The sequence below is a fragment of the Physella acuta genome, unplaced genomic scaffold (assembly GCF_028476545.2).
Source record: "Physella acuta isolate Inbredline_101_S28 unplaced genomic scaffold, ASM2847654v3 ptg000875l, whole genome shotgun sequence".
In the NCBI taxonomy this organism is placed as follows: domain Eukaryota; kingdom Metazoa; phylum Mollusca; class Gastropoda; family Physidae; genus Physella; species Physella acuta.
In genome coordinates, this window is record NW_026732392.1 from 610,450 (window position 1) to 622,487 (window position 12,038).

Genomic DNA, 12,038 nt, shown 5'->3' on the forward strand with positions numbered 1-12,038 from the left:
GGGGGGGGGGTAATGTTCTACTCACTGGCAATATATAGTGATTAGTATTCTAAAATGAGCATAGTAAGTAGGCCTAATAGTTTATAGTAGGGTTGTCATAAAACAAATTAAGTCTACATGATAAAGGAACAAAATATTACACAATCCAAATAAACAACATTATTGTCAATAAAATATTTTGAATTTAGACTTCTAAACCAGTGCTTTTTGATATAACAAATTACGAAAACACGTATATTCTATTTCTAGTATAGGCTAGAATCTGTTCACTAGGCCTAAAGGAGTCTAGTCTAAAAATGTAGATCTAGATCTAGATCTAGCTTGCAACGTTCTTATCAGGTGGTCAAAATCTGACCAACCACCGCTTAGCCTCAGTCCGCCATCTTAGGCTACAATGCGCACAATATCGAAAGTAGATCAAAATCTTACCCCATAGGCCTAGTAGATCTATTAATTTCTACTCTGTTGATTAAAAAAAACTGGCAGACGTTTTCGTCCCTTTTAAACGTAAGATTACAGTAACTTTTTTCACCCATCGAGCTTTCTATTGGCCTACGGTTTAAAATTGCAGTCAACCAAATTGGTTCTAGATCTAAGTTTAGAGTTTAGACACTGTTAGACTGTTAGACAGATTTTAATTTTTATGATTTTATTTTAATATATAAAAATTATATGGCCGATTCTAGTCGGAATAAGATTCGCATGCGATACGCATGCGCAATGGAGAGAAACTACGACTTAGCGGCGATGTTTTCGATGGTACTGCGCATGCGTGTGTTTACAACCGCAGAACCCTAATAGGCTAATACCAACCCTAATCCTATCCTTAACCCTATCCCTAATCCTATCCCTAACCCTAATCCTATCCCTAACCCTAGCCCTAATCCTATCCCTAACCCTATCCCTAACCCTATCCCTAATCCTACCCCTAACCCTCATTCTAGCCCTAACCCTAGCCATAGGTCACTGCGCATGCGCAGAACTATCTTTTGCCGAAAAATCTTATTCCGAGTAGACACTTCGAAATTATATATAGATCTAGATCTAGATCTAGAATCTAATTATTTATTCATATACTAGGGCTAATAAATAATTTACTATTTAGCCTAGATCTAGATCTAGTTACTATTTTTAGACTGTTAGAGGAAGGATTAAGAATTCCGGTAATCTATCGTTTTAGGTACGTAAAATCGCCCGCGACTAGTAATGTGAAAAACAGGTGACTCCTTACATTTTAATAATTATTTCACATTTTGAGGAGGATTTATGTTTTGAAAAATACAAAAATGTTTCCTTGTTTCATTTATGTACCTGTTTCTAAACAATTGAATTAAAACTTTTCAGTAATAAATGAACACCAGCGATGTTTCCAACAGATGCAACCATGCTCATTTACTATAGCAGCCATCTTGTTAAAGTTTTATTTTTATAGACTTATAGCGCAAGATTCAGGCGGAAGTCACTCTATTTTACAAATGGCTGCTGTTTATATAGCAAATCTTGCTTGCAGACACTGCTGTTTAAAGTTAATTTCGGGCGTATATTGATATATTTAGCCATTGATTTAGGTTTATTATTCATTTATCTATAATATTTGACACAAACATATCACAATATACTTCTATTACAGCCTTGACAATGAGGTAACGTTTTTGTACATTAATAGCCGCGGGCGATTTTACGTACCCAAAACGATAGATTACCAGAATTCCATTGGTACCAAATTTATATTTAATATTTCTAGCTTCAATAGGAGAGGAGAAATAATTTTTTTCTGTTTAAAATGTATGAGTCTTACTTATTTATACTTAAGTTAAGTAGATCTAAGTCTTAAGGCCTAATCTCTGTAAAAAATGAAATTAAAAAATTGTGGACGTCATAAATGAATGACCCCTAATGATAAATTAATATTATGAATCAGGGGTGGTTCCTTTCTGTAAATTTGCATTAATAATTGTGCAGGCTTGTTTCTGTTTGATGTTATGCCCTTTATTTTTAAAAATGTAGGCTACATTTTTACTAGGACTAATTATATACTATAGGAATAAACAACATGGGCGATAAAGGTCCAAATCTTAAAAAATTAATAAAAAATGTATTTGTAAAATTCTATCACAATTTCTTTATAAAATAAGAACCACAAGTGGTTTATTTAACTCATTTTGCATAGTTTTGTGTATAGGCAACTGTTTATATATTAAAATAAAGTTGATTTAGAGCTTAGGACGTATATTGTTTTCAAATCAATTTATTTATAGGCAAAAATGAAAGAAAATGAAAAGTGATTGCATTAGGTTATAGCTGAACCTCAGTAGATTTTGAAAATGTAGTTGCTTTGTGTATTGGAAATTAATATGATATTAATTTTAAATTAATAAGAGACAGTGGTAAAAACAAAATTTGAAAAATCAGCCAAGAGCTCTAGGTAGGTTTTTGTATGAAAATTATCTACCTTTGTTCTAATGCTACATACTAGACTAGATCTAGCTAGATCTAGTACTAGCTAGTGGCTCCTAGTCCTAACTTCAACTTGAGTCACTTGACTTAAGACAAGACCTAGAGTCTAGCTACTAGTAACTAGAGTAGAGTCCTAGATCTAGCTAAAAAGCTAGACTCTAGTCTAGCTAGATCTAATCCAGCTAGAGCTAGAGTAGCCCTATTTTTTTTTACATTTAATAATAGAATAATTTATAGATTTAGTGACTAGTGGCCTACTACTTATTTAGGAATTATTCTAAATTCTAGGCTAAGAAACTAAGATAATACTTTTTTTTTAAGCCTATTGATTTAATTATTACTAATTATTAGATCTATGTCTAAGCCCTAAGACGCCCTAAGAGTGGCCAAGACTATGACCTAAGAGTCCTAAGAGGATTAGGTCTAAATAATTATATTTAATTATTTGTTAGATATATGTTGGCCAACCAGTTTTCAAACAATTTTATTTAAAATTTAGCATTTTTTGATGAAAGGCGGGAATTTTTTTTTTCAAAAACAATGATTTTAGTAGGATATATTCTGACCTCAAATTAGCTCACTGCGACCTTTGTACTGTTTCTTGTGATTTTAAAATCACCTGGAATTTATTTTAAACTCCTGGAAATCTCCTGGAAAATTCATGGAGTTTATTTTAAGTTTTGGAGCATGAACCCTGTTAAAAGCTTTTTAGTTGCCCAATGCCATGTAATTTCTTAAATGAAAAGTTAATTTTCCACCCTTTTTTCCAGTCCTACTCTTAAATGTCTATGTAGATGCATATGTTGATTTTATATATCTTGGATATTAAAATACATTATTGTTCTTCCTCAGTGCTAAATTTAGCAACAGTAAACAGCTGACAAGAATGGCTAATAAACATAAATCTTCAAGTAATAAGAAAGCCAAAGAAGACGATTCATCATCTTCATCTTCTTCATCATCATCTTCTTCATCTTCTTCGGCATCATCATCATCTAGCAGTGATACATCTGATGAAGATTATGTAGAAGAAGAAGAAAAGTCATTTAAGTGTAAGGTGTGTAGCAGAAAATTTGCTAGAAAATGTGCTTATGCGCGACATATAAAAGTTCACTCCAGCCCCCAAAGCAAATTTGAGTGTGATGTATGTCATAAAAAGTTTACAAAGAAGAAAGATTTATCTATGCACAAAATTCACTCAGGAAAAGATCATTCAGCAGAAAACACTGAAGAAAATGAGGCAGAAAATAAGTCAGTAGACAAACCCCTTGAATTGAATCTAAAAGACAAACCTTACGAGTGTGATGTGTGTCTGAAGAAATTTAAATACACAAGTACCCTAGCCAAGCATAAAAAAAAATTCCATCCCGTTGATAAACCAGTTAAAGATAAACCAGAAGAGACAGTTTTTGAGTGTAAGGTGTGTCATAAAAAATTTGAAAACAGGCGACGCTTGTATAATCATAATAAATCACATCTAAAAGACAAACCTTATGAGTGTGATGTGTGCCAAAAGAAGTTTGGACGTAAAGGATTTTTAGAGCAACATAAAGTGATTCACACTGGAGAGAAACCTTTTGAATGTGATGTATGTCAAAGAAAGTTTGTTTTCAGCCAACATTTACAACAACATAAAAAATATTTGCATGGAACAGATCAACCCTATCAGTGTGAGCAGTGTCCCCAAAAGTTTTTTCACCTGAAGACATTCCTACTGCATAAACAATACCACTCAGGCGTGAAACCATTTGAGTGTGATGTTTGTCAAAAGAGGTTTCATTTAAAAGGTAATTTAGATCTGCATAAGCAACTTCATACAGGTGATATGGAGCATCAGTGTGAAGTATGTCAGAGGAAATTTAACAGAAAGTTACTTTTAAATGTACATAAATTAAGTCACTTAAAAGTAAAACCAATTAAGTGTGATGGATGCAATAGAAGGTTTTTAAAGAAGGGAGATCTAACTCTACATAAAAAGTGTTGTACAAGAGGAGAGGTCTTTGAAAATAAAGCATGTCCACAAACAATTCTTGATCGGCAGAATTTTTTAAATCCTAAAAAAACACACTCAGAAAATCCACATTTGGAATGTAAAATCTGTCATAAAATGTTTTTTAAGCATGAAACTTTGTACAGGCATAAAAAAATGCATTCTGATGCTCAGTATGAGTGCAATGTATGTAACAAAAAATTTTATTTTCGAAGAGAATTAATTAGACATAAAGAAACTCACAACCCTAGCCGACCAGAGATACTATTTGAGTGTGATGTCTGTCATAAAAATTTTCTTTCTATAAGAACTTTGCAAAGTCATAAATTAGTAATTCATGCAGTTGAGAGAAATTTTGAATGTGATGTTTGTCTTAAAAAGTTTCCACTAATACGTACCTTAGTGAAACATAAGCGTAGACATTTACCGGTGAAACGAGAAGAATTTCCGTGTGATGTATGTCAAAAGAAATTTACTCTCAAGGAATACCTAGTTCGACATAAGAAAAGGTTGCATCCCATCCATACTGCTACTACATGTTACGTTTTGGAAAATCCTGAATCCAATTTAGTTACTTATTTTTTTGTGTGTGAATAGATTTTTTGTGTGAGTAGTTAGACATTGTTTACCGTAAGGCTTATGAGCATTCTGCTTTAATGTCAATTTTAATAAACCTTTCCGGAACAAAAGAACCAAAACTTTATGTTAGGTTTGCCTGTCGTGCCTCCTGGGACATAGGCCGGCGACAAGAGCTTTCCAGGCGTCTCATTCCTGGGCTAGTCTCTCCAACTGTCCCCAGGTGTATCCAATCTTCTTGGTGTCTTCTTCCAGGTCATGTCTCCAAGTCTTTCTTGGTCTGCCTCTCCTCCTCCTGCCTTGTGGATTCCAGGTGAGGGCCTGTCTTGTTATGCTGGATACAGGCTTCCTGAGTGTTTTACCAATCCATTTCCATTTTCAACTGGCAAACTTTATGTACCTAGGTTTTAAATTTTCATAATTGACATATTTAAAAGAAGAATATTCTATACCTCACATAGTAAACACTGTGTGATAAAGTAGTTGAGCAAATCTGAAAGTTTAGAGACTCAAGTCTGTAGGTTGTCCCCGAGTCCATCCAGCACTAATGGGTACCTGACTAATGGTAGAGAAAATAAATGCGGCTGAACATAGTGCTGACCACATCATTCCGTCATTTGCCTCAGTAAAAAAACATCTTAACTTCATCTACCCTATCGATCATTAGATCTATATAATGTGAACTTAATTTTAGTAAAAAAATAAAGAATAGTATTGTTTTCTCCGCATGTACAAAACCATAATTGGTGACAATTAAACACTTGTTTTTAAAACCCATGATGTACAGCTTGCTGAGAATGTTTTATTATTTGTAAATACATTTCTTGTTAATGTTATGCTTGTTAATTTTTTCTCCTGCTAATAATAGCAGTCCACCAATCTTTACTATTTTTTAAATTCAAGATAAAATCTTAAAACACTGTAAATTTTGTGTTTCATGTACCTATCCTTTTTAAATCACCTTAATTTTTAAAAATCATATTGTTGAATACAATATTAAACATTGTGAATCATGTAAAAAATATTTTTTTTTTAAAATGAAAATGTTCAAGATTATCTAATTTGTAAAATTAATGTGAAATTATTTTATCCTCTCAAATGTTGAATAAAATTTTTAAATTTGTAACTTAGTGAGTAAACTATATTTTTTTTGTATGGGTGAACAAAAGTTGTTTCAATATGTATAGGTTTTTCTTCTCTGTACTACAAAGCATGGGTTAGCTTGACTTGTCTGTATCACTTATCAGCAGGTTACTTTCAGGTATTTCCCTCTCTATGGAAAGGTAAAGGCAGCCTCACAAACCACTCCTTGATATGTGCCTAAGGGAAACACTGCATAGCCGGGAATAACTTGATGACTGCAGCTCACATCATAGATTAAAACTATATTGTAGCACACATCAGCGATTAGCTGTAGACTTAGACTAACACACATCAGAGATTAACTGGACTGTACCACACATCAGCGGTGTTTGCGAGTAGTATTTGCTATGTATAATAATAATAGTTTCCCTGTCTGTCTATCTGTGTATCTATGTATCTTTCTGACAAGAACGCTATAGTATAGAGAAAACACAAGCAAAATAAAAACATACATAGTAAAACGAAACATGACGTCACATTGAGCATGTAGTAGAAAATAGTTGAAAGCCGGGAGAGTGCACACAATAATATGACGTCATTGACTCTCGAGTAAACGAATTAAAAAGCCAATCTCTATACTACTAAAACTCAACTTTGTTTACATGTTTGAATATTTATTTGTTTGTCTGATTTACTACTGGAGAGAATCTGCCATATGTATTAGACCTGTAAAATAGTATGTAGGTAGAGAACAATTTTTCCTTTCAGAGAGACTTATAATCACAAATTTATTTAAAGACGTTAATTAATTTATTGATTTATTCATTGGTAGATTAACCACATTAATTTTAAAAGTTTCAAACAATAGCTTTATTTTGACTGAATAGTGACGTCACATTATTTGTTTACTTTTTAGTACAATAAAATGGCGGCTTCTATCGAAGAAGATTGTGTTCCCATTCCAATGTTTAACGCGTTCTAAAGCTAATTTTCTGTCGGCTATAACTTTATCAATACGTCCGTTTGCTGTATTTATTACGTTCCCACACTTATATCAAATTTCAACTGTCTTTTTCATTTAGTTTTACAATAAATTTCTCTAGCTCTACAATCTGTCCAAGAAAGTTATTTATAGATCTAAATATCAGGTGACCAAGAAAGTTATTTATAGATCTAGATCTAGAATCCAGAGGCGTCGCGACCCCTCCCGGCGCCCGGGGCGATCTTTTAGTTTGGCGCCCCCCCCCCCCCCCATTGCGCGTATGAAACTGGTGGGGTTCGGCTCTCCAAAAATTTAAGAACCACTGCTTTAGAGTGTATTTTGTAGAAGGTCCAAGCCTTATTTGGTCTACTTTTGGTCGTGTCTTTAGAACAATTTCGATAATAATAGGCCAGTATTGCAACTTTGAATTATCAGTTAGGTTGAACAAAGTAATAATCAGTACAATATACTAATTTTCTTCTGTCTTAAAATTTTGGCAAAGAGTGTTGCTTCCCATCCACCCGCTCCGTCAGTCTGCTATTTTACTGATCGGATAGCGATACAAGAATCCGTTATATTTATTTCTCTTTAATGCAGTGATCCAGGCAAGATGTAATGCAATCAAGTAAAGTATCTGATGTATCACGATCAAGTTGAGAGAATCGTAAAAATCGTACAAAGAACCAGAGTTTCTTCCAGGCATCTCTTCGGGGGGAGGGGGGAAAGGTCCCCCCCCCCCCGAAAAAATTCTACCGCCCCCCCCCCCCCCGAACGAAATAAAATTTATATAGTTTATATAGAAAATATATACTTTTAACAGTGTGCGCCCCTCCGAAGAAAGTCTACCGTCCCCCCGAAAATTTCTAGTGTCCCCCCCCCCCCCCCCGCCGGGGAAAAAAGTCTGGAAGAAACACTGCAAAGAACTAGTCGCGTTATTACTTAGAAAAACTGGGTAGTGAAATCGTACATTAAGTGTTAATACAATTGATTTTTTTTATAAGTGTTAAAAGAGTTATCTAGCAACCGATCCAGTACAAATTCTGCGATTTTTGTTAGTGAAAAAGCGCCCCACCCTCTTGGACAAAAATGGTAGAGCGGATTTTAAACGCCACTAACTCTTTTTATGTTATACAATCGTAAAATACGCTTTAGTTCAATGGGTTTCTTTTCTGAGTGATATCGGTTATTTATTTCTTAATCCGGTGTAAATTTATTCTAGTTTAGTCTTCGAAAAAGCGCCCCCCTCCCATCCCCATCTAGGAAAGCTGGAAAGCGGTTTTTCCAGTCACTGTTTCTTAAAGATATAAGTTTTACAGTTACACAATCAAGGTAGAAAACAGTTAAATCGGTATGCAAAGGCTCTCAGCCGTTAAATTTCTTTACTTTGTTTATAATTCAAAATTGCAGCTTAAAATGAGCTTTTAATTTTTTTTCTACCCCTTTTGGCGCCCCCTTAGGGTCGGCGCCCGGGGAGGCCGCCCTCCCCGCCCTCCCCTAGCTACGCCCATGCTAGAATCTAGGTCAAACAAAAGATTAATTAGATACAAACCAAAGATTAATTAGATAAAAATACAATCCATTTTATAATCATAATACATTTTTTAACGCAATTTCCATTCTGGAGAATTGCGTTTACTAACTCGTCTTTTCTGGGAATGGATGGATGGATGGATGGATGGATGGATGGATGGATGTGTGTCCGCAGCTTTAAGTCGTATCTCCTCCTCAACGAAGCAATATCGAGGACTAGTTCCAAAAGCAATTATGTTAATCAAGTTACGAGGATGAACATAGGCCAAAAAAAATTCCGGGTTTCTTTCATGGATTTCCCGGAAAAGCCAAAAAAACCTCGAAAAAAAAGCATTTTTTGGCCCATATCTCGGCAACCAGACCACTTAGCGACTTGAAACATGTACCAATCGATTCCTGCCATAATTTAGAACAATATTGCCGAAGAAAGTTTTCAAAAATATCCTTTCGTTCGGTCACAAATTTTTTTTTGAATTAATTAAAATTTGGACCGAATTAGTAGGCATTTTTTCCAACCACACCACACGCGTCATCACGTTCAATAGCTGCGCCATCACGTTCAATGGCTGCGTCATCACGTTCAGTAGCTAGGCGCGCAATGGTTTTTAGTCATGTAACTCTATTGTAAATAAAACATGTATTTTATTTAACCAATGGTTTTACTAACCCTGCTCTTGATTTACGCTACGACAGAGCTATTTTTAGATAACATAAGGAAATTGCGCTAAAATTGTCACTAGACTTTTTAATTACCTTGTTTATTCATTAAATACTTGATATAAATCTTTGGGATTTATCTCTCTAGATCTAGATCTATCTAGAGTAGGTCTAATCTAAATCTAGCAAGAGTTACGCGAAAACTAGACTTAAGACTTAAGCAAACGAGTCGTAGAATCTATATCTAGATAATTCAATCTAGATCTAGATAATTTCAGTCCTTCATTATTTTATATAAATCTTTGTTTGTTTAGCTATGTATTTGGCTAATTTAAAAATAAATTTAATTTGTAAGTTACTGCTATTAGACTTACATCTAGATCTATGCGCGTAAATCATGATGAGGAGACTCAAAGTATTAAACTATACCTTAAAAACCATCACTGACGCAATGAGTCTAATAGCTAAGTTGATAGTGTAATAGGCTTTCATGCGGGTGGTACGGGTTCTAGACAATGTTATTTTTTAAATTTTTTTTAGATGTGAATAATACAGGGCAGGTGAAGTAGATTTCACCTGTTTCTTTGTCGTAAGCATATGAAGGGATAGTGTGGTCAGAGACATGCTCGGCCGGAATCGTTTTTTTTTAAACGATAAAAACACATGTTGTCTGAGACTTGGCGGGACACTGGGCAGGTGAAGTAGAGTTGAGTAGGTTACCTGTGACGTCAGTATATGAAGGGATAGTCCGAAATCGGTGTTTTTTGAATGTGGGGTCTGGTTATTTTGTGATATGTGACAGACGTGATGTCATTTATGGATGATCCCCGAAACCCACAGTTATCCAAGGGATGACCGGGTAAGTCTAGTTTTGTCTAATTTTAAAAAGTGGTTTGCGTGAAGAGTTTCTTTCATATAATTCTTCGGGTATGGGCGAAGCCCATCCCCCGCGTAAGAACGTTTAAGCCCCCCCCCCCCAACTCAAAAGAAATGTCATCGATACTCTATAATAAAATCACCGCCTAATTCATGTGGAGGGAGGGAGGGAGGGAGGGAGCTTTTTTGAACCATAAAAGTAAACATCGCACCATGCTGTGCTTTTCAGTGCACCGCAGTGTCTTATTATAAGTAATAGAGTAGGGTTTGTTTATATAACGACATAGAGCTATTGTATAATTGCCACTGTTTTTTCTTTTTTTGCATAACGTAAAGAAAATATTAAATAACCGCACATTGCTAAAACAAATTAAAAAGATCAATGTCAAATATCATTTTCGTTTATATTCCCAGAAAAAGTATATACATTTTAATAACATAATAACAGTACGGTAGAAAAATCAAATTAATTTAACTTTTTTTTTCTAATTTTGACAAAGGAGAATATTTAAAAAAAAAAATTAAACTCACGCTAATAAAAAAATGTGAATGCAAATATACGGTCGTCATAGAAGGAATTAGTGTTGCAATAATATAATTAGCAAAATGTAATAGCAAATTATGCGGATGTGTAAGAGGAAATTATTGTTAGAAAGTTATAATTAGCATGGATTGATAAAAGGCAATCTTTTATTTATTTTATTCACTGAATGTACAGTTGATTACTTATTTAATCAACTATTCCGCACTATTATAGACGTGTCATCACGTTCATTAGGTGCGCAATGGTTTTAGTTATGAAACTCGATTGTAAATTTTTAAAATTTAAAGTACTGGGGAAAAAAAGTGAGAATTGATAAAGTGATATATGGTAGGTAAAACACGGATATTTTAAATACTGCCGATTATTTATACTGTTTACTGATTATTATTCTATCTTTCGGTTTGCGGACAAGCTGGGGGTTTTATAGGAGACACGTAGAGAGGGGGGGGGGGGCATATGTCCCCGGGTGCCGACCTTAGGGGGCGCCAAAGTGGGTTGGAAAAAATTTGCGGGGGGGGGGGGGGGGTGGAAATCGAAAGTCTGAAGGGGATGCAAATCAAAAGTTTAAGGGGGTGGGGTGGAAATTGAAATTTTGACGGGAGGGGGTGCAAATCGTAAGTTTGAGGGAGGCTCAAATTGAAAGTTTGTCCCCGGGCGCCGGAAAGGGTCGCTACGCCTCTGTTTTGTTGTCATTCACTGTGTCAGACGCGTCCGCCGGCGCTCGGAAAGGGCGCGATTTGGAGCTACGGGCTATACTGTGAGCAATATGCCTTTATGATTGCATTTAAATTGTGTTTATGTTATGAGTGTTGTGTTTGTTTTTTCGTTTGTGTTTTTTTTTTTCGTTTGTTTGTGTTGTGTTTTGTTTTGTTCTGTTCCCAAGTTGGTATACTTAAAAAAAGATTTACCGTGGCGGAGCACGGGATGCAGCTAGTTCTAATATAACACTACGTCCGATGACAACTCGGAATATAGACATGATTTTTGTTTACTTAAACTTTTAAAAATAGAATAAAATCTAGTAGAAAAAGAATTGCGAACCAAGTGAACGCCAAAGCAAAAAGCGCATAATAGTGCGCAACATTATTAGTTCTTTATAAATTTACATGCGTTTTTTGAGAAATCGGAAATAGCGTAAATTTGTACTTCCGGTCAACGGAAATTACTCAAAATTTGATAGACGGTAGAGAATTAGATCTTTTACTTACTTTTGAAATTTCATTTATCTATCTGAAATAATACTCAAGTGATAGGCTTTTGAAAAATTCAAAGTAGAAAAAGTACCACTTCCGGTTATCGGAAATCGCTCTAAAGTTGATACGGATCTACGATTTTGATAAAAT

At 34.7% G+C, this 12,038-nt stretch overlaps 1 protein-coding gene across 2 annotated transcripts; it reads left to right on the forward strand.

Moving 5' to 3' along the window:
- The first annotated feature begins 379 nt into the window (after positions 1–379).
- On the forward strand, positions 380–6,123 carry LOC131952518 (zinc finger protein 883). Of its 2 annotated transcripts, XM_059315220.1 has the most exons (3): positions 380–507; positions 2,259–2,425; positions 3,310–6,123. In XM_059315220.1, the coding sequence occupies exon 3, from the start codon at positions 3,344–3,346 to the stop codon at positions 5,042–5,044; it is 1,701 nt and encodes a 566-aa protein (XP_059171203.1). In that variant the 5' UTR covers positions 380–507; positions 2,259–2,425; positions 3,310–3,343; the 3' UTR covers positions 5,045–6,123. The 2 variants fall into 2 exon arrangements, with proteins under 2 accessions (XP_059171203.1, XP_059171202.1); XM_059315219.1 differs by lacking the exon at positions 2,259–2,425.
- Positions 6,124–12,038: the final 5,915 nt, after the last annotated feature.

Bases quoted from the DNA above. Each gene is read 5' to 3' on its own strand.
- LOC131952518 (XM_059315220.1), top strand. From the start codon at position 3,344: ATGGCTAATAAACATAAATCTTCAAGTAATAAGAAAGCCAAAGAAGAC.